This window comes from Oncorhynchus masou, chromosome 31, assembly GCF_036934945.1.
Source record: "Oncorhynchus masou masou isolate Uvic2021 chromosome 31, UVic_Omas_1.1, whole genome shotgun sequence".
NCBI classification, from domain to species: Eukaryota; Metazoa; Chordata; class Actinopteri; order Salmoniformes; family Salmonidae; genus Oncorhynchus; species Oncorhynchus masou.
Window position 1 is genome coordinate 46,641,081 of NC_088242.1, and position 24,030 is coordinate 46,665,110.

General features: G+C 42.3%; 1 protein-coding gene across 5 annotated transcripts in view; it reads left to right on the top strand.

The window, feature by feature from the left end:
• LOC135524027 (ATP-citrate synthase) overlaps nt 1-20,946 on the top strand; it is a 147,111-nt gene extending 126,165 nt beyond the window's left edge. For all 5 annotated transcript variants that reach the window (XM_064951153.1, XM_064951151.1, XM_064951148.1 and 2 more), the window contains 3 exons: nt 243-325; nt 2,221-2,297; nt 19,505-20,946. In XM_064951153.1, the coding sequence (XP_064807225.1) occupies nt 243-325; nt 2,221-2,297; nt 19,505-19,599 (255 nt within the window). In that variant the 3' untranslated portion in view covers nt 19,600-20,946. The remainder of the gene's footprint in view (nt 1-242; nt 326-2,220; nt 2,298-19,504) is intronic.
• Nucleotides 20,947-24,030: the final 3,084 nt, after the last annotated feature.

A 24,030-nucleotide genomic window follows, 5' to 3' on the forward strand; every position in this document is an offset into this window, starting at 1 on the left:
AAAAAAACAATTGTAAAATTAAAACACATGCGCCAAATGTGATCCGGATACTTAACTTTGAGAGAGACCCAGAGGGGTGGGTGGAGGAAAAGCAGGGGAAAACTGTCTTCGCAGCCACAGCCAAACAATAATGAAAGTTATTTATGATGCAAGGTGATTTGTAGATCAGTCTGCCGCAATGTTGAAAGAAGCCCATTGATTCATCAACTAAGTATTGTTGTTTCCCTCCTGTCTGTGTGCAGAAACCCAACCTGATCCTCAATGTGGACGGCTTCATCGGTGTGGCCTTTGTGGACCTACTTAGGATGTGCGGTGGATTCACACGGTAAGAGGACGTTTCTCTTTGGTCTTGCATGGGGCCAAATCATTACTAAAGGATTGTGTACAAAACGTCACCTTATAGGCACAAATCATGCATTCATTGATGTCAATTTGAGATTGCTGTTCAAATTCGTGCTACTCAAAATTGGACTGAGTGTTAATCACTTGTAGAAAAGCAAACTGTTTTAAGTCAGGTGTGTACGTCTAATGGAGGTTTGTCCTATCATACACAGAAAGATATTAAGTGGCTGTGTACTAATATGCACATTATACACTGCTCAAAAAAATTAAAGGGAACACTAAAATAACACATCCTAGATCTGAATGAATGAATGAAATATTCTTATTAAATACGTTTGTCTTTACATATTTGAATGTGCTGACAACAAAATCACACAAAAATGATCAATGGAAATCAAAGGTATCAACCCATGGAGGTCTGGATTTGGAGTCACACTCAAAATTAAAGTGGAAAACCACACTACAGGCTGATCCAACGTTGATGTAATGTCCTTAAAACAAGTCAAAATGAGGCTCAGTAGTGTGTGTGGCCTCCACGTGCCTGTATGACCTCCCTACAACGCCTGGGCATGCTCCTGATGAGGTGGCGGATGGTCTCCTGAGGGATCTCCTCCCAGACCTGGACTAAAGCATCCGCCAACTCCTGGACAGTCTGTGGTGCAATGTGGCGTTGGTGGATGGAGCGAGACATGACGTCCCAGATGTGCTCAATTGGATTCAGGTCTGGGGAACGGGCGGGCCAGTCCATAGCATCAATGCCTTCCTCTTGCAGGAACTGCTGACACACTCCAGCCACATGAGGTCTAGCATTGTCTTGCATTAGGAGGAACCCAGGGCCAACCGCACCAGCATATGGTCTCACAAGGGGTCTGAGGATCTCATCTCGGTACCTAATCGTAGTCAGGCTACCTCTGGCGAGCACATGGAGGCTGTGCGGCCCCCCAAAAAATGCCACCCCACACCATGACTGACCCACCGCGCAACCGGTCATGCTGGTGGATATTGCAGGCAGCAGAACGTTCTCCACGGCGTCTCCAGACTCTGTCACATGTGCTCAGTGTGAATCTGCTTTTATCTGTGAAAAGCACAGGGCGCCAGTGGCGAATTTGCCAGTCTTGGTGTTCTCTGGCAAATGCCAAACGTGCTGTAAGCATAACCCCCACCTGTGGACGTCGAGCCCTCATACCACCCTCATGGAGTCTCTGTTTCTGACCGTTTGAGCAGACACATGCACATTTGTGGCCTGCTGGAGGTCATTTTGCAGGGTTCTAGCAGTGCTCCTTCTTGCACAAAGGCGGAGGTAGCGGTCCTGCTGCTAGGTTGTTGCCCTCCTATGGCTTCCTCCACGTCTCCTGATGTACTGGCTTGTCTCCTGGTAGCGCCTCCATGCTCTGGACACTACGCTGACAGACACAGCAAACCTTCTTGCCACAGCTCGCACTGAATGGCCATCCTGGATGAGCTGCACTACCTGAGCCACTTGTGTGGGTTGTAGACTCCGTCTCATGCTACCACTAGAGTGAAAGCACCGCCAGCATTCAAAAGTGACCAAAACATCAGCCAGGAAGCATAGGAACTAAGAAGTGGTCTGTGGTTATCACCTGCAGAACCACTCCTTTATTGGGGGGTGTCTTGTTAATTGCCTAATTTCCACCTGTTGTCTATTCCATTTGCACAACAGCATGTGAAATGAATTGTCAATCAGTGTTGCTTCCTATAAGTGGACAGTGATTTCACAGAAGTGTGATTGACTAGGAGTTACATTGTGTTGTTCCCTTTATTTTTTTGAGCAGTGTATTTTCCCAACACGTTTCAGAGAAGCCTGTAATAGTGACTTAGGAGATGCAGTCTGGTAAGTGTATGTGTTCTGCGTTACAGAGACGAAGCGGACGAGTTTGTGGAGATTGGTGCACTGAACGGGATCTTTGTGCTGGGCAGGAGTATGGGCTTCATCGGTGAGTCCCATTGGCTTATTTAGGTGTCTCTCAACATTAAACCCACCTCATATAAAATCTGGTTCAAATATACACGTTTTTGAAATTCTTGTGGTGCAGCTCTCCTGGCAAGCAGCATGTGGGCTTTTTAGGCCATTACATAACAGGCCAAATTCAGCACACAAAGTATTTCAAACCCAGGTCTGCAGTATATGCTGAATTTCACTCATCAGTTTAACACTAATTTGAATGTCCAGTTAACTGAAAAACGGAGGATCACCTAGACTAACAAATTGGTGTATATTTTGTAAGCTACTGTACCGTAATTGCTGGACTATTAAGCGCACCTGAATATAAACCGCACCCACTGAATTATTAAAAAATATGTATTTTGTACATAAATAAGCCGCACATATCTATAAGCCGCAGGTGCCTACCGGTACATTGAAACAAATTAACTTTACACAGCTTTACACAGAAACACGGCTTGTAAACAAAAATAAATAGGCTTTAACGAAACACGGCTTGTAACAAAAATAAATAGGCTTTAACGAAACACGGCTTGTAACAAAAATTAAAACCGTAGCCTACCAAGAAAGTCATTGGTCACTATCTTCCTCCTCCTGTGCACTGAAACCACTGATGTCATCTCCTTCGGTGTCGGAGTTGAATAGCCTCAGAATTGCTTCATCCGATGTTGGATCGTTTTCATTGTCGCTCTCGTCACTTTCATCCGGAGGCAAATACCCCGCTGAGCTCATGCTGCCCCTTCAACACGCAGCAGTCCAGCCTTTCGAAACCCGTTGATGATAGTGGATTTTTTGACAATGCTCCACGCTGTCAGGACCCACTGGCAGACCAAAAGATGCTCTTCGCCTGCGGCCGGTTTTAGTGAAGGATTTCTCCCCACTTGTCATCCAAGCCTCCCACTGAACACGGAGCGCCACCTTAAATGCACGATTTACACTGATGTCGAGTGGCTGCAAATACTTTGGGCCATCTGCTTTTCTTCCCTCTGAAAGCTTTTTTGTCTTTTTGCGCTGAGTCAGTTCCTCACGCTGCTGTTTCCAACGTCTTATCATCGACTCATTAAGGCCAAGCTCCCGTGCAGCAGGTCTCTTTCCTTTTCCCAACAGCCAGATCGATCGCCTTCAACTTGAAAGCTGCATCATATGCATTTCTCTGTCTTTGCCATGAGGGTGACAAAATTACTACCGTAATCAGAATGATGGGAAGTTTGAGTGCGCTCGATTTACGTCACATTATGTGACGGAGCTCAGTTTTTTTGGCGGCACGAATCTTGTGAAAGCGGGAAAAGTCGTTTGTTGCACATGTTAGTGAAAAGGCTGTACCCCACAAAATACAGTTCCATACTGTATCTTTGCATTCTAAAAACCTTGTCCTGTAAATCTACAGTAATTTACTGGCTACTGTGCTGACAGTAATGCACTGTAAATTCTAGAAATACAGCATTTTGCTCTAGTCAGGTGTTACAGTAATATGCTGTACATTTGTGTTTTATTAAAGGCCCTGTAAATCTACAATAAGTTATTGCCTTTGCTGCCAGTATTTTACTGTCAAATTTACAGGATTATTTTTTTAGTGTACTGCGTTGATGAATTAACTTCTTTGGGGTAGGGGGTAGTATTGGGAATTTTGGATGGGAAAACGCCCCAAATCCCAAATTAAGCTGCCTGCACTCAGCCGTAAAAGCTAGAGTATACATATAATTAGTCGATTCGGATAGAAGACACTGAAGTTTCTAAAACTGATTAAATGATGTCTGTGAGTATAACAACTCATATAAAAACCTGAGAGACAATCCAACCAGGAAGTGGGAAGTGGGTTGCATTTTATTGCATGACATGAGTATTTGAACCAGTAAGAATTCCAGCTCTCACAGACCTGTTTGTTTTTCTTTAAGAAGCCCCCCCTGTTCTCCACTCATTACCTGTATTAACTGCACCTGTTTGAACTCGTTACCTGTATAAAAGACACCTGTCCACACATGCAATCAAACAGACTCCAACCTATCCACAATGGCCAAGACCAGAGAGCTGTGTAAGGACATCAGGGATGAAATTGTAGACCTGCACAAGGCTGGGAAATTCAAGATGATGGTCAATCGCCCTCGGTCTGGGGCTCCATGCAAGATCTCACCTCGTGGGGCATCAATGATCATGAGGAAGGTGAGGGATCAGCCCAGAACTACACGGCAGGACCTGGTCAATGACCTGAAGAGAGCTGGGACCACAGTCTCAAAGAAAACCATTAGTAACACACTACGCCGTCATGGATTAAAATCCTACTACTCACGCAAGGTCCCCCTGCTCAAGCCAGCGCATGTCCAGGCCCGCCTGAAGTTTGCCAATGACCATCTGGATAATCCAGAGGAGTAATGGGAGAAGGTCATGTGGTCTGATGAGACCAAAAAGCTCTGTCTCAACTACACTCACCGTGTTTGGAGGAAGAAGGATGAGTACAACCCAAAGAACACCATCCCAACCGTGAAGCATGGAGGTAGAAACATCATTATTTGGGGATGCTTTTCTGCAAAGGGGGCAGGACGACTGCGCCGTATTGAGGTGAGTTTGGATGGGGCCATGTATCGCTCGATCTTGGCCAACATCCTTCTTCCCTCAGTAAGAGCATTGAAGATGGGTCGTGGCAAGGTCTTCGAGCATGACAACGACCCAAAACACGTATGATCTGTAATTGCAAACAAAGGTTTCTGTACCAAATATTAAGTTCTGCTTTTCTGATGTATCAAATACTTGTCATGCAATAAAATGCTAATTAATTACTTAAAAATTATACAATGTCATTTTCTGGATTTTTGTTTTAGATCTTTTTCACAGTTGAAGTGTACCTATGATAAAAATTACAGACCTCGACATGCTTTGTAAGTAGGAAACACTGCCGATGTTGCAGGTTATCAAATACTTGTTCTCCCCACTGTATGTTTCACTTCCTAAGGCTTCCACTAGATGTCAACAGTATTTAGAAACTGTTTTGAGGATTCTACTCTAAAGGAGGGGCTCATAAGAGCTCTTTGAGTGAGTGGTCTGGCAGGGTGCCACAGCCTCGGTCTGGCGCGCTCACGTGAAAGGTAGCTATGTTCCGCTTCATTTGTACAGACAAAGGAATTGTCAGGTTGGAACATTATTGAAGATTTATGTTAACCTGTTGAATCTAGGGGGCACTACTTTCATTTTTGGAAAAATAACGTTCCCAAAGTAAACGGGCTATTTTGTCAGGACAAGATGCTAGAATATGCATATAATTGACAGCTTAGGACAGAAAACACAAAAGTTTCCAAAACTGTAAAAATATTGTCTGAGTATAACGGAACTGATATTGCAGGCGAAAGCCTGAGAAAAATCTAATCAGGAAGGGACTCTTATTTAGAAAGCTCTGCATCCCTATTGAGCAGTGAATGGGATATCAACCAGATTCCTTTTTCTATGGCTTCCCTAATGTGTCTAGTGTCACAATACATAGTTTCAGGCTTTTATTTGAAAAAATGAGCCTGAATGACAACATTGCGTCAGTGGTCAGCTGGAGGCTCTGAGTTATTTGTGCGTAATAGACAAATGCGACCATTTATTCTCTCTTTCCTACTAAGAAGCTACCTGTCCCGGTTGATATATTATCGAATAGATATTTGAAAAACACCTCGGATTGATTATAAACAACGTTTGCCATGTTTCTGTCGATATTATGGATCCAATTTGGAATATTTTTCAGCGGTGTTGTGAAAGCAATTTCCGGTCGAATTCTCAGCCAAACGTGAAGAACTAACGGAGTTATTTCGGATACAAAAATAATCCTTATGGGGAAAAAGGAACATTTGCTATCTAACTGGGAGTCTCGTGAGTGAAAACATCCGAAGCTCAAAAAAGGTACGCGATTTAATTTGATTGCTTTTTTGATTTTCGTGACCAGGTTGCCTGCTGCTAGCAAGGCATAATGATATGCTAGGCTATCGATAAACTTAAACAAATGCTTGTCTTGCTTTGGCTGTAAAGCATAATTTCAAAATCTGAGATGACAGGGTGAATAACAAAAGGCTAAGCTGTGTTTCAATATATTTCACTTGTGGGGGGCCGGAGCTAGCATGTTGGAGCGAACGGCGGTGCGTGAGAGGCTCCTGCAACTTTTTTGCGAAATAATCTAATTTAGCCTACTTTATGGCACTTTTTACAACAAACTTTTCTTTGTAATACAAGATTGTAACTTTTTATATGAAAATGCCGAGTAATACGCGACCAAAGGACAATAAATCCACAGCGGAGGCCTACTCCCCACTAAACAACGAGACCGACATGGCGGGAGGCACCTGCAACAACGTGACACTTACAGAACTTACCCGGGCTTTGGGGGAGCTACGTGTTGCTATAGCTGAGGATCTTAAGGCCACTATTGCTGAACTGGACACAAATTGAGAGCATCATTCGAACGGTCACTTCGCATGGCCAGAGTATTGTGGACCTTGAGAAAGTTTCTGAATTCAACGCTGGTAGGATTGACGAGTTAGAGAAGCTATGCACGTCATTTGCAGGATAGTGTGCAGAGGCTTTCTGTGAAAGTGGTGGACATGGAGGGCCGATCCAGACGTAATAACCTTTGCGTTGTTGGTCTGGCAGAGGGGGTAGAGGCGGGCTCTCGCCCCACCGACTTCTTCGCCAAGCTATTGAAGGATGCAATGGGATCGGATGTTTTGGATTCGGATCCCCAGCTGGACCGTGCACATCGCTCCCTTGTCCCAGTGCCTGGACCGGGCCAACGTCCTCGCCCAGTAATCATCTGTTGTCACAGTTTCAAGACCAAGGATCTTATCCTGCATGATGCTCGAATGAGGGGCAACCTGTCATATAAAGGGCATCCATTCCGTGTATATGAGGATTATGCGCCCGGTGTGGCAAAGCATCGCGCCGACTACAGAGATGTCATGACCAAACGCCATCTTCGCCCAGCCTTACTCTTCCCTGCAAGACTAAGAATTACCCCGCCTTCCGGTGAGAAGATTTGGCTCTCCTCGGTTTTGGACGCAGAGAAGTTTATCCGGGGATATACACCAATCCCCCGTACAGGTTAGAGTGCCTTGTCATTGAGTGTTAGGGTCTGCTCATGGACTTGAATCCATACTATACCATATTGGGTGAAACCATATTTAACGGGCTCAACAACATGTAACAACAACAACGGGCTACCGAACATGTAAGACGCTGAGCCGACCAATGGATGGCGATCAGAGCTCTCATTTAACGTTAAATTCACTTTCATCCCGGGTGTGCTCAGAGCGATGCATATTTTTACTTCCAGGTTTGATCACTGACACCATCGGATGGATATACTTATATTCCCCCACTTTTGTTTTGTTATTTATTTTAAAATCCTTACATTATTCTCGCTACCATACCATTTATTTATTGCTTGCAGGGGACTGGGGGTGATGGTTGGGAAGGGGCAGACGCAGACACCTGGTTAGCAAGTTGATGTTTTGTGCCGTTCTGCCTTTGTCTAGCCGTGGGCCGCTCTCCCGACTAGAGCCCACCAGCCCTCTGTAGTGCTTATGTCTGTGTAGGTGTGCGTACATATAATTACTATTTGTACTTTATTACTATTTTCTCTTAGTATTTTAGTATTATGTATGTGTATATTTTAAATCAGTGTAGATTGTTATTCTGGGGTATGAATGTTTGTATGTGCATATGGATGTATATACATATTCTTTAAATATATATTTTTATATATGATTTTTTTATGTGGGTAGGTATGTAGTTATGTATGTATGTATGTATGTGTGTGTGTGCATATGTGGTGTGTGTGTATATATATTTTTATTTAATTTTTTTTTTTTTATTAAACATTTTTTTTAAATTGGGGGAACGTTTAAATTTAGCAAATCCTTGTTCCGATCTCCTGACCCACAGTATGTAAAGGTACGGCTGACTGTGTCGGTTGCGGATGGTTTATGTTTTGACCGGCAGTGCTTAGCAATACAATCTTGAGGCTATATCTTGCTTATCTCTGGGATTGACCCAGGATGACGCTTAAATGCGCAATATGTTTAAGTTGCAACTTATTCTGTTTAGGTTTATTAGATGCCAACTGAACACTTTATTCGCGGGAGCCTCTTCAGTTCATAGGTTAGTAGAAGTTCTAGGATAGTGAGAGGTGAACGTATAGTTAGGATTTTATTTTTGTTTTACCTCTTGTTCGAGGTCGCGCCGTGCTTTTTTGGCATCGGCCAGACAATGTGTTTATTATTTTTATTTTTCCTTTTTTTTCTCCTGTTTGTGCATGCCCGTTAATAAATGTGGGTTGATGGGGGGGTAAGTGTTGGGGAAATTAGGGGAACAGGGTGGGAAGTAAAGGTGCTTGCAGGGGTGAGGGGTGGGTTGGATACTGCTCGGGTGTAGGTGCTACATATGCTGATCGTGATGGTTTGGTGCGCTTTCTTAACTTTTTATCAAGTTACATTCGCAGGCCACCATAGGAACTACAAACGAGAGGAGGGCAGGGCTTACATTCACTTCCTGGAATGTCAAGGGTTTAAACCAACCAATTAAGAGAGGCAAGGTTGAACGCACTCTCGTCTGATATTATATTTTTGCAAGAGTCCCATCTGAAGAATAACTCTCATAGCAGACTTAAGTGTTGGTGGGTGGGGCAAGTATCACTCTAACGTCTCTGCCAAAACAAGAGGCACAGCGATTCTGGTACGGAAAGGAATTCCCTTTCTACATAAAACCACCCTTGCGGATAAAGATGGTCGGTATGTGATCGTAATAGGAGAAATCCATTCTACCTCAGTAACTCTATTAAATATCTATGGGCCAAACATTGATAACCCCTCTTTTTTCAAAAGAGTCCTTGCCCTGATTCCAGATATCTCCCATACTAAACTGGTCATAGAAGGCTACCTTAACTAGACCAATAATTGGATAGATTCTCTACCCGGGGAACCCCTACCTCCTATTCAAGCGAATTCTTGAATACCTACATAAAAAATGTGAACTTATTTGATATATGGAGGATCGCTAACCCTACTGGTAGGGAATACTCCTTTTACTCTCATGTTCACAATGTTTACACTCGAATTGACTACTTTTTGTTGGATGCTAGACTACTCCCCTATACCTGTAATGTGAGGTATCAATGATATTATAATCTCGGACCACAGTCCACTCACCTTCTCCCTGAGATTGGGTGACATTGTACCAAACGAGAGGGTCTGGAGGTTGAATCCTCAGCTCCTCACAGAACCAACATTCTGTGACTATCTTAAAGACCAAATTACATTTTTCGTTGATACCAACGACAACACAGAGACCTCCCCAGCATTATTGTGGGAAACACTGAAGGCTTATCTGAGAGGCTGTATCATCTCCATTCAGGCTGCCAGGAGTAGGAAAAACAGAGAACTGGAAGAACTGGAGGGACAAATTCACTTACTGGATAGGGAGAATGCTAGCCACCCATCTATGGAGAAACATAAAAAAATGACCTCTTTAAAATTTGAATATAATCAGATTCTCTCAGCTAAAATTGCCAAATCTTTTCTCTATGCCAAGCAAAAATATTTTGAGTTTGGTGACAAACCACACAAATGACTCGCCAGACAACTTCGAAAAAATGTGAGTGACAGAATGATTCACAAAGTTAAATCTGCATCTGGGGAATTACTCTCTTCCCCCAAAGACATCGATGACAGATTCTGGCAGTTTTATGAGACTCTATATACATCTGAAGCGGATCCTTACCCCTTAATTATGCAAACATTTTGGAGGACTGTAAATCTTCCTGCCCTGAACCAGGAAGATTCTAACTTCCTGAATAAGGAAATATCTCTTGATGAAATTCAATTAAATCTCTAAAGAGTGGCAAGACCCCGGGCCCAGATGGATACCCTGGTGAATTCTATAAAACATTCAGCAACATGCTGAATCCCTACCTGCACAAAATGTTGGTTAAGGCCAATGAGGATGGAGCTCTCCCTTCTACTTTGGACGAAGCGTTCATTACAGTTATACATAAGAAGGGTAAGGATCCAGAAGAGGTAGGGTCATACAGACCAATATCTCTCCTTAATACAGACCAAAAGATTTTAGCAAAAATTCTGGCTAACAGGCTTAGCACTTTAATTGGCAAATTGGTCCATTCGGATCAGACCGGCTTTATCCCTAACAAAAACTCATTCTTCAATCTCAGGCGCCTCTTCAATATTATGTATTCTCAGAGGTTACCCAACGTGGACCTTGCCGTCATATCTCTTGATGCCGAAAAGGCCTTTGACCAAGTTGAGTGGCCCTATCTATTCAAGGTCCTACAGAAATGTAAGGGAATACCCCCCTGAAATGGACAAAAATGAATGGGAAACCATTGGCATAGTACAAACCATGTACACGATGGACAATACCACCCAAATTGGCATTGATTCATGCAAAAATGTTTTGCAAATGCCAGTTGTAACACTTCAAAAATGCAACAGGTGGTGTGTGTGCTCCACCGTGGTTTTTCATATAGGAAATGGACCCCAAGTCAACATCCAAAAGCCAAATTTTGAAAAAATGAATTTTTTGTCAAAAACGTATTATCCCTTAAAAAAGTGCTTTCTGGACCGTTTTTCGAAATTCTTTCGCTTTTTTTTGTCAATTACACATGTGTAAGAACTGTATGAATATACTTTTGTCCAATTTTATTATCATAATTTCTTTCTTTTTTTACTTGTGCATTAGGCATATGTTTTCTCCATTTGGAACATGATTTCATAGGAAGTCAAAAGTCAAAAATTGCAAAATTTCATAAACTTCACACACCCCTAAAAAAGTGCTTTCTGGACCATTTTTCGAAATTCTTTCGAATTTTGTGTCAATTACACACGTATAAGAACTGTATCAACATACTTTAGTCATATTTTATTATCATAATTTTTTTTTTTTTTTTACTTGTGCATAAGGCATATGTTTTGTGGGGGCCAAATGTCATAAGAAATTTGACATGCTCAAAAATCCTGCAGAAATGCAAAATTGACTGGCCTGATGATGGGGATGGCCGGGCAGTGATTGTTGTTCCTTTCAATCACTCGTGGTGTTGATTTCATCATGTCCATTTGTTGATTGTTTTCTCACTCTTGCAAAGTCACTGTGCATTTGCAATATGGTTAACTGGGCATTCACCATCACGAATTTGTCATGCCATAAAAATCGTGCAGGAATGCAAAATTGACTGGCCCGATGAACTCGGGATGGCTGGTCAATGATTCTGGTACCTCTCCATCGCTCGTTAGGGTTGATTTCAGAATGTCACTTTTGGTGATGGTACCTCACTGTTAAAACATATTGCAAATGTTTTCTCACTTTTGCAAAGTCACTGAAAATCGTGCAGGAATACCAAATTGACTGGCCCGATGAACTCGGGATGGCTGGGCAGTGATTCTGGTACCTCTCCATCGCTCGTTAGGGTTGATTTCAGAATGTCACTTTTGGTGATGGTACCTCACCGTTTAAACATATTGCAAATGGACAAGAGTCACCAGCAAGTCACCGTCCATCAGTCAATTTGATATCATTCTGACACCAAACTGATACAAACTGACACCAAACCCACTTTTCCCAACTTGTTTAGGAGCCAAGTATCACATACTTCAGAGCTGGCCCAAAATTCACAATGCCTTCGGTTCAAACCATAAAAAAAACATAAAACACGTAGTTACGTTCTAGCTGCGGGTCCATTTCTTGTGTTATGTGTAGGCCTAGCTGAGGCGACCCCGAATCCCAAGTTTCGGCTCGATAGGTCATTTGGTGTCCGAGTAAAACCCTAATTGGTGCTGAAAATCCACTTTTTTCAATTACTTGCTACGGGGTCCTTGAATGAGCTATCGGACAGAGACGTTGGGTTCTATCTCTATGGGCCGAGACGGTCACAATGCACCTAGTCTTGTTACTCTGGGACATTTCTAAATGTCGACATTTTTGTAATGGTCAAAATGAATTGAAGTCATTGCAAATGTACGAGGCTGTTTCTCGGTCCGAGAACCTTCTAGAGCGCCGTAACTCACCACGCACTATCTACCTGAGGTCTAGAACAGGATTCTAAAGTTTCGGAACTCTAGGTCTGACGGTTCTTTAAAAGTTCCAACAAGGTTAACTAATGCAGGAAGTGTATGTCTCTACGCACCCCAATGGGTGCCTACTTCCAAGCTGTGTGTGTGTGATTTAGTTTTCCTACACAGGTAGACCTTATAGTGGCCTGATGGACTGGTACCGAAGACAGGTTCATAAGGCATTCATAACCCGTATAGGCTCCAGGTTGAATTTAGGCGTGCAGGCAATGTGGGGAGAGAAGTCAATGCAAACTGTAAACACCTTTTAACTGTGAAGGGTTAATGCCACATGGTCAAGGTTAGGCTTGCACAGATCGGGAGGACCTTAGGAACATTCCTGTGTTTGAATTGTCCTTCTAAACCTAACGGTTCCGCCGCTGTCACCCAAAATCAAATGACGTTGTGGTGCAGGCTTCATTTTGGGCCTACTTTTCTCATGGTCGCTGCGCTTAGACCGAGCGAGCTACGGTCAAGCGGGATATCTCGTTGAACTCGGCACGGCCTTGGGATTATGTTTATGCCATTGCCTGCTCTCTGTGTCTTTAAACACCGCGCTTTGTCACTCCATCCTTGCTGTGTGTGAGAGCTTTTCTTTGACATCTGTTGGGAGAAATGACTGATTTTACAGTTCAGGAGGGGGTTGCCTAATCACACATATGAAGTTTTGAAAAGATCTGACCTTTTTAACCCTTGGATACAGCCACTATGACACCATTTAAGGCACTTCCTGTTGGCACAGGAAGCTATAAATAAACTCATATCCTCATTGGGGTATGCCTTTACAGAATCCTGAGTTTTAAGTCTTTACGTTAAGAACTGAGTTATTTACGGAGGGTTTAGTGAGTGTGTGTTATTTCAGAAAATCACAGAAATCTCGCAGAGCTCCGCAGCACACTTTAAAAATATTCGTATGAACACCCTGCAACTGGATCTGTAACTGTTGGGGAAAAAACACCTATATTTGAACATCACAAATCTGTCATTGTACGATTTCTCTTAAATGACGATAGATAAATGGCTGATTTTTTTGTTATTGACACTGGAGGCTCCTTGACTTTGACGTGAAAAAATCATTTCTCTATTTTCATTTTGGACCTTTAATCCCAGAAAAATGGCCATAACTCAAAAACCGTTGAGGCCTAGACGCCATCTTGTTCGGGGCCAACTGCCCATTATGCCAAACCTATGCTCACCAAGTTTCGGCTTCGAAATATTTTCAGTTTTCGAGATGAGGCCCGACGTGATTCGTGCTGTTTTGTCAAATTGCAGTATGATTGCTTATGCCCTCTTGTGGGATTTTCCGGGATAGCGGAAAAATGACCAAAATTTGATTATTTTATAAAACGAAAACCGAATGTCCGACAAAGTTCATTTGATGACTTCCCGGTAGGTCTGGCCCTGCCGCTCGGCCCGACGCCGTCCCCGAATTTAACAAATGTTTTCGGACGTCTAGTAAGGTACGGTACATTTGCAATATGGACTTTCTCACTAACCATACAGAAAATGTCGAAATGTATGTAATATTGGAGATGAGTTCATAAATTGGATCCAGCTTTTATATAGGAACCCCTGTGCCAGAATACTCACTAACCAATCATTGCCGCCCCAATTTAACCTTAACAGGGGAACAAGGCAGGGTTGTGCGCTGTCGCCTATGCTCTTCGCCCTAATTATCGAACCGCTCGCTCAGATGATTTGATCTCATGCAGCAATATACGACTATAATACTAAAGATACTCTAAATAAGATTTCCCTATACACAGATGACATCCTCTATGTAACAGAACCCCAGGCTAGTATCCCAGCTATTCTTGATGTGATCAATTTGTTTGGTACCTTCTCGGGATACAGAATAAATTGGAACAAGAGTGAATTAATGCCCATACGGTCGCAAAACACCACCTGGCTAGAACATCTCCCATTTAAGTTATCTTCAAAAAAATATACCTACCTAGGAATTGTAGTTCCCAAACAATACTCCTTACTATTTAAAGAGAATTTCCCCTCTCTGATACAAAAACTCAAAGCAAACATACTATTTTGGAGAATTTCTCTGCTCGGAAGAATTAATGCCATTAAAATGGTCTTCCTCCCACAACTGCTCTACCTATATCAGAACATCCCAGTATTCATATGTAAATCCTTTCATAAACAACTGGACTCAATTATCAATCCTTTCATCTGGGATTATAAAACACACAGGATAGGTAAAAAAAAACCACCTCTAAATCCAAGATGGAAGGAGGATTGGCTCTCCCAAATTGTATATTTTATTACTGGGCCGCTAACCTCCGCGTTGTTACGTTTCTGCTGAATGAAGCACTTCCGGCATCTAGCTGGCTTACTATGGAGCGTGAGGAGTGTCACCCCTTCTCTATTGGCGCTGTGATTTTGTCGCCTGTCAATCTGGAGATGTCACTTTATTGTAACAATCCTATTGTACATAGCACAGTCCGAATCTGGAAGCAAATTAAAGTCCACTTTGAGCTTAGACCAATGTCATTCATGCTCCCTGTCGCCAGGAATCCCTCCTTTGCCACTTCTAACCTTGATAACACCTTTGAGCGATGGGGAGAGCTGGGGATAAGTACCATAGGGGATTTATACATAGATGGGACCTTTGCTTCCTTTGAGTTGCTGAGTGAAACTTAAAAATTACTTCTGGGAAGATTATTCAGATACCTACAAATTAGAGACTACGTTAGAAAACACCTCCCAACATTTGGAAATGCTAAACCTTCCATGTTTGACGGATGCATAAAAATATGCCCCACCTCAGATAAACTGATATCGCGTCTATATGATACTTTTCAATCTGTTAGCACACCTACAGATGCCATCAAGGCAAAATGGGAGGAAGAACTAGGGACTGACATTTCTGTGGCAGACTGGGAAGAGAGCTTGGAGTATATCCACACATGCTCCATTAATTCCAGACATCGTCTCATACAATTCAAGGTATTACACAGATCACACTATTCCAAAACTAAACTGCATAGGATATTTCCTGATACATCCCCTACATGTGATAAATGTCAGGCTGCGCAGGGTACACTACTCCACTGCTTTGCCTTATACTCTAGCTTGCATGGTTATTGGTGTGTAATTTTTGGGATCCTCTCTGAAGTTTTGGAGACTTCAATAGATCCAGACCCGCTTCTGATAATCCTGGGAGTATCTGAGTCCCTAAACGGATTAACCAACCCCCAAAAACAACTAATCTCGTATGGTCTCATTTCGGCAAAAAAACTAATCTTGTTGTTTTGGAAAGGGAGGGAAGCGCCCTCTGCCAATTCACTGAGCCATAATTTGGTAAACACTGTACACTTAGAAAGAATTAAATATATTCTGAACAATAAATTATCAACATTTGATCAAATCTGGCAGCCTTTCCTCTCCTACCTGGACGAGTCGGCGCTGTGAATTTGTACTTATTAACGCACTCTCAATTGTAATATTTCAATCTACCTTTGGGCAGCATGTGCTGGCCCTGCCACCCGAGCAGTTGGGGGGGGGCGGACGGACGGACGGACGGACATCTTCCCTTCTACGTGTCCTTGTTTTGTAATTATTTGTTTTTCACCCAGAACTCTGGGTCTTGTTGGTCCTGTATGCTCTTTTATGTTTAGATAAGAATTGTATACCTATACACCATTCTTGTGTGTGTTTAATAAAAAATATTTGAAACAATATATTTCACTTGTGATTTCATGAATATGAATATTTTCTAGTAATATTTGTCTGTTGCGTTATGCTAATTAGTGTCAGTTGATGACAATTCTCCCGGATCCGAGATGGGTAGATCCAAGAGGTTTTAACACCCTAAATATTGATTCTAAACATCGTTTGACAATTTACTACGGACTGTAACGGAACTTGTTTTTTACTTTGTCTGAAACTAGTGAACGTGCTTGGCGAGTTTAGATTGTGTACTGAACGAGCCAAAAAAAGGAGCTATTTTGACATAAATGATGGACATTATCGAATAGAACAAGCATTAACTGTGGACCAGGGATTCCTGGGAATGCATTCTGATGAAGATCATCAAAGGTAAGTGAATATTTCTAATACTATTTCTGACATCTGTTGACTCCAACATGGCGGGTATCTGTTTGGCTTGATTTGGTCTCTGGCTCTAACCTAACATAATGGTATGTTCTGCTTTCGCCGAAAGCGTTTTTGAAATCGGACACTGGTTGGATTAACGAGAATTGTATCTTTAAAATGGTGTAAATTACTAATATGTTTGAGGAATTTGAATTTGGCGCCCTGCAGTTTCACTGGCTGTTGAGAGGTGGGACACTCACGTCCCGAACGGTCCCAGAGAGGTTAATGGGTCTGTCCAGCATGGTGGTGCATAGGGAAAGGTTTACATTTTGGTCATTTAGCAGAAGCTCTTATCCAAAGCGACTTAGAGCCAGTGCATTCAACTTGAGGTAGCTTGGTAAGGCAACCAAATCAAATTTTGTTGGTCACATACACATGGTTATCAGATATTAATGCGAGTGTAGTGAAATGCAGTAATATGTAACATTCACAACAACTACCTTGTAAACATTAATAAAGTGGCTAGTGATACCTTTTAAGTCCATATATTAGTGGCCAGAGATTTTAGTCTGTTGGCTGCAGCCTCTCTATGTTAGTGATGGCTGTTTAACAGTCTGATGGCCTTGAGATCGAAGCTGTTTTTCAGTCTCTCGGTCCCAGCTTTGATGCACCTGTACTGACCTTCTGGATGGTAGCCGGGTGAACAGGCAGTGGCTCGGGTGGTTGTTGTCCTTGATGATCTTTTTGGCCTTCCTATGACATCGGATGCTGTCGGTGTCCTGGAGGGCAGGTAGTTTGCCCCCAGTGATCTGTTGTGCAGACCGCACTACCCTCTGGAGAGCCTTGCGGTTGAGGGCAGTGCAGTTATACCTTAATTTCAACAAGGAACACAGACTGAGACCAAGGTCTCTTTTACAGCTGGGCCCTGCGTATAGTTGCCGTACCAGGCAGTAATACAACCCGACAGGATGCTTTCGATTGTGCATCTGTAAAAGTTTGTGTTTTTAGGTGACAAGACAAAATGTCTTCAGCCTCATGAGGATGAAGACGTTTGTGTTTTTAGGTGACAAGACAAATGTCTTCAGCCTCATGAGGATGAAGAGGCACTGTTGCGCATTCACCACGTTGTCTGTGTGGGTGGACAATTTCAGTTTGTCTGTGGTAAACGATGAGGAACTTAACATTTTCCACTACTGTCCCGTGTGGGTGGGTGCTCTCTCTGCTGTTTCGTGAAGTCCACGATCATCTCCTTTGTTTTGTTGACGTTGAGTGAGGTTATTTTCCTGACACCACACTCGGAGGACCCTCCCCACCTCCCTGTAGGCAGTCTCATCGGGGTTGGTAATCAAGCCTACTGATGATTTGAGTTGGAAGCGTGCATGGCCACACTTATGGAGGGAGTACAGGAGACGGCTGAGTGCCCAACACTGACGGCCCCAGTGTTGAGGAGCAGCAGGGTGGAATGTTGTTTCCTACCTTCACCACATATGGGGGCAGCCCGTCAGGAAGTCCGGGACCCAGCTGCACAGGGCGGGGTCGAGACTCAGGGTCTCAAGCTTAATGACATTTGGAAGCTACTATGGCATTAAATGCTGAGTTGTAGTCAATGAACAGCATTCTTACATAGGTATTCCTCTTGTCCAGACGGGATTGTGCAGTGCGATAGTGATTGCATCATCTGTGGACCTATTGGGGTTGTAAGCAAATTGGAGTGGGTCTAGGGTATCAGGTAGGGTGGAGGTGATATGATCCTTGACTAGTCTCTCAAAGTGCAACTGTGCAATAGTCATTTAGTTCAGTTACCTTAGCTTTCTTGGGAACAGGAACAATGGTGGCAATTTTGAAGCATGTGGGGACCGGAGACTGGGATAGGGAAAGATTGAATATGTTCGTAAATGATCACCAGTCAGATGGTCTGTGCATGTTCTGAGGACGCGGCCAGGGATGCCATCTGGGCCAGCAGCCTTGCGAGGGTTAACAAGTTTAAATGTTTTACTCACATTGGCCACGGAGAAGGAGAGCCCACAGGCTTTGGTAGTGGGCCGTGACAGTGGCACTGTATTGTCCTCAAATCGAGCAAAGAAGTTTTTTAATTTGTCTGGGAGCAAGACGTTGGTGTTTGCGACTGGGCTCGTTTTCTTTTTGTAATATGTGATTGACTGTAGACCCTGCCAAATGCGTTTCGTGTTTGAGCATTTGAATTGCAACTCTACTTTGTCTCTATACTGACGCTTTGCTTGTTTGAGGGAATAGCTGCATTGTTTGTATTCGTTCATGTTTCCAGTCGCCTTGCCATGATTAAAAGAGGTGCTTCTCTTTCAGTTTTGCGCGAATGTGCCATCAATCCACGGTTTCTGTTTAGAAAAGGTTTTAATAGTCACAGTTGGGTATGATATCTCCGATGCACTTGCTAATAAACTCGCTCACCGATTCAGCGTTATTGTCTGAGTCTATCTGGACTATATCCTAATATACACGTTATTGAAGCAATCTTGAAGTGTCGAATCCGATTAGTCAGATCAGCATTGGATAGACCTGAGCAGGGGCGTTTCCTGTTTTAGTTTGTCTATAGGCTGGGAATCTTTAAAAAATGGAGTCGTGGTCAGATTTGCCAAAGGCAGGGCGGGGGAGGGCTTTGTATGCATCGCAGAAGTTAGTGTGGCAATGATCCAGAATGCTACGACCTCGTGTCACTCATTCGATATGCTGATAGAATTTAGGGAGTCTTGTTCTCACGTTAGCTTTGTTAAAATCCTCAGTTACAATAAATGCAGCCTCGATGTATGGTTTCTAGTTTACATAGAGTTCTTTCAGGTTGGAGGTTGCAACTGACTATAATCGAAGAGAATTCTCTTGGAAGATAATGCGGTCAGCATTTGATTGTAAGGAGTTCTTTGTCAGGTGAACAAAATTACTTAAGTTCCTATATGTTGTAGTGATTACACCATGAGTCATTAATCATAAGACATACACCCCCGCCCTTCACTATATCACAGTAATACTAACTTATAATGTGTAGTTAAATAAGTTCTAGTTAATCAATAATCACTTTCTCTACTTCCCATCCCAGGTCATTACCTGGACCAGAAGAGGCTAAAACAGGGCCTGTACCGCCACCCATGGGATGACATCTCCTATGTGCTTCCTGAACACATGTCAATGTAACTGATGACAGCGAGTCGGCACCTCTGGATGTCAACACTCGGATATGACGGGAAGCATTTTCACCTTATCACTTCAACAACCTCTGCCTTTGGGCAGGGCAAATCCAGAGGTGGGGGGATATGGGGGAAGAGGGGAGCGTTAGTTTTATTCGTAGGTCACTAAAGAAAAGGGGAATAATTTCACGTTATTTAAGTTATGAGTTCAAGATAAGTTATTCAATCGTTAACAAAAAAAAGGAGCCGAACCAATGCAAGCTGCAGCTGTGGTCACACTAGATGACTGGGAAAACTAGGTCACCGGTTCACAAATGGGATAGTGGCTCACACTTATTTTTGACCATGCCACCTGGTTGTTTGAGTGATTGGTCCATCGCCTACTCACTTATATTTTATTTTCATATCTCTTACTAAACTCTCAAATGATTAACAGTTGGTTGAGCTGTATAATAGGGCTAGCCCTGCTTTAGGCCTCTAGGGTGTGTGCTGTTGAAAGTTAGCATGCTTTCTGGGTGACTTGGTAATGCACATAACATGAACACTAGCTTGCCTATGGAGAAGTAGTCTTAGTCGGTAAACCTGCATCCCTCAATGGAGTGTAAAAGCCTTGAACGATCCACTGTCATGTACATTACAAAACCAAAGTATTGTTTGAGTAATATTGTATTAGATTTTATTTACACATTTAATCAAGTTTCCGACCTTAATCCCCTTCCAAAGTTGTGTAGCCTATTATGGTGTGTACTCTGTGGCTGTTCAAGATAAGGGGGCACGGTTTAACTAGCTGAATGTTAGTGTCGATTTGCCACTGCCTTTTTGTTTTTTTGTTGTTAGGATCCCAATTATCTGTTGCAAAAGCAACAGCTACTCTTCCTGATGTCCTTTCTCATCCCCTCTGTCATTGGACGAAACGATCATGTTAACTTTATTTTCATTCATTTAGATTTCAAGAAATTACAAATGATACATGGGTGGTGTTTGTTACAAATGTGTTATTTTAAAATGTTTCAAAATAAAGGAAAAGGCAATAAACAGTCCTACTTTTGAAGGGGTTAATTGCTTTAAAATGTGAGTCTTAAACGCATCTTTTGCGAGGGACCATGAAGGCAGTGTATTTTATCTGGGAAAATAGTGTCTGATTTGCACGTATGACTAGACTACTGCTACCAAGGACCTGACCTGTGTGGTGCTATTTTTCTTTGACCTCAATGTTCTGTGACAGGCATGTTTGTTCTCTTTGTTTTACTCCGTTTTATTTAAATGTGAATTAAATATGCTTCTTAGTTTATTAAATATATGCCTAGAATTGTTATATTGTAGTTTAATAAAACCAAGAATGTCTAACTTTTCATTGTGGCTATTTATTATCACTAAGTGATGCATGGAGCAGCTGTCTGTTTTCTTTTCTTTCCCCCCAAAGGTGCTGGTCGACACACATTGGTGTGAAGGATTTAGTATCATCCAAATATATCCTCAAATAGTATATAGGTTAACTGAGCATATACAGACAGTGGAGAAATTATTTTGTGTGGGAATATAACAGTGGCAAGAAAAAGTATGTGAACCCTTTGGAATTACCTGCATTTCTGCATAAATTAGTCATAACATTTGATGTGATCTTCATCTAAGTCACAACAATAGACAGTCTGCTTAAACTAAAAACAAACAATTATACGTTTTTATGTCTTTATTGAACACACCATGTGAACATTCAGTGTCGAGTGGAAAAAGTAGGTGAACCCTTGGATTTAATAACAAGTTAACCCTCCTTTGGCAGCAATAACCTCAACCGAATGTTTTCTGTAGTTGCGGATCAGACCTTCAAAAGGTCAGGAGGAATTTTGGACCATACATTTTTACCAAACTTTCAGTTCAACAATATTCTTAGGATGTCTGGTGTGAACCGCTCTCGGGTTCATGTCACAGCATTTTAAATCGGGTTAAAGTTGGGACTCTGACTGGGCCACTCCAGAAGGTGTATTTTCTTCTGTTGAAGCCATTCTGTTGTTGATTTACTTCTGTCTTTTGGGTCATTGTCCTGTTGCGCTTCAATTGGCAGACTGATAGCTTTACATTCTCCTGCAAAATGTCTCTATATATTTGGAATTCATTTTTCCGTCAATGATAGCAAGCTGTCCGGGCCCTGAGGCAACAAAGCAGCCCCAAACCATGCTCCCTCCACTATACTTTACAGTTGGGATGTTTTGATGTTGATGTCCTGTGCCTCTTTCTCCACACAATGTTGTGTGTTCCTTCCAAACAACTCAACTCTAGTTTCATCTGGCCACAGAATATTTTGCCAGAAGCACTGTGGAACATCCAGGGGTTCTTTTGCAAACTTAAGACGTGCAGCAATGTTTTTTGGACAGCAGTGGCTTCTTCCATATAGTCCTCCCATGAACACCATTCCAGTTTAGTGTTTTTACATATTGTAGACTCGTCAACAGATATTTTAGCATGTTCCAGAGATTTCTGTATGTCTTTAGCTGACACTTCTAGGATTCTTAACCTCGTATTCTGCACTGTGCTCTTGCAGTCATCTTTGCAGGACGCCCACTCTTTGGAGAAACAGTGCTGAACTTTCTCCATGTATAGACAATTTGTCTTACCTGTGGACTGATGAACATGAAGGCTTTCAGAGTTTTTTTTTTTTTTAACCATTCCATCAAGTCAACCATTTTTAATCTTAAGTCTTCTGCGATCTTTTGTTTGAGGCATGGTTCACATAAGGCAATGCTTCTTGTGAATAGCAAACTTAAATTGTGTTTTTTTAATAGGGCAAGGCAGCTCGAACCAACATCTCCGATCTTGTCTCATTGATTGGACTCCAGGTTAGCTGACTCCTGACTCCAATTAGCTTTTGGATAAGTCACATACTTTTTAAATGTATTAATATAGACCAGAAAAATAAATGTGTTATTAGTTTAAGCACGTCTATTGTTTTGACTTAGATGAAGATCAGATCAAATTTTTACATTTATGTGGAAATCCAGGTAATTCCAAAGGGTTCACATACTTTTTCTTGCCACTGTATAATTTTTTTTGAGTGGGCCCTGAACAGACAAAAAACTCCCACAGGGGGAAAAGTGCATACTGCTCTCTGTGGTGAAAGCTTAACTCCGAAAGCCACTATCAGCTGATAGTGGCCACTTGATCTGCACTATCGTCTACCAATACACTCGTGTCCCGTATGGAACGGATCGATAAAGCATCCTCCATTTAGGCATAATTTCCCTCATTAACATTAGCCTTATTGGTGGACCGTCGTTGGAAAATTTGACATACAGTGCATTCGGAAAGTATTCAGGCACCTTGACCTTTTCCACATTTAGTTACGTGACAGCCTTATTCTAAAATGTATTTGTTTTTCATGAATCTACCCATAATGACAAAGCAAAAACAGGTTTTTAGAAATGTTTTCAAATGTATAAAATGTATTATTCATACCCTTTACTCAGTGCTTTGTTGATGCACCTTTTGGAAGCTATTAAAGCCTCGAGTCTTCTTTGGTATGACGCTACAAGCTTGTATTTGGGTAGTTTTTCCCATTCTTCTCTGCAGACCGTCAAGCTCTCAGGTTGGATGGGAAGCTTCGCTGCACAGCTATTTTCAGGTCTCTCCAGAGATGTTAAATATGCGTTCAACTCCGGGCTCTGGCTGGCCCACTCAAAAACATTGAGACGAAGCCACTCCTGTGTTGTCGTAGATGTGTGCTTAGGGTTGTTTTTCTGTTAAAGTGAACAGTCTGAGAAAGAATCTTGTTTCTCATGGTTGTTTTTCCTTGAGGTGACTTTTGACAAACTTCAAGCGGGCTGTCGTGCCTTTTTCCTGAGAAGTGGATTCCGTCTGGCGACTACCATAAAGGCCTGGTTTTTGAATGCTGCTGAGATGGTTGTTCTTCTGGAAGGTTGCCCCATCTCCACAGAAGAACTCTGGAGCTTTGTCAGAGTTACCATCGGGTTCTTGGTCTGACCAAGGCCGCCCTTCCCCAATTGCTCAGTTTGGCTGTGCAGCCAGCTCTAGGAACAGTCTTGGTGTTTCCAAACTTCTTCCATTTAAGAACGATGGAGATCACTGTGTTCTTTGTGACTTTCAATGCTACAGAAATGTTTTGGTACCCTTCCCCACCAGATCTGTGCCTCGACACAATCCCGTCACGGAGCTCTACGGACTATTCCTTCGACCTCATGGCTGGTTTTTGCTCTGACATGCACTGTCAACATTGGGACCTTGTGTGTGCCTTTCAAAATCATGTCGGGTTTTTTTGTTGTATAAACATCTCAAGGATGATCAATGGAAACAAGATGCACCTGAGCTCATACTTAACAAGGTATTTCTGTTTTTTTTTTTTTATGAATTTCCTCAAATTTAGAAAAAAGCTCAAGTTGTCATTATGGGGCATTGTGTGTAGATTGATGATAAATTATTTAATACA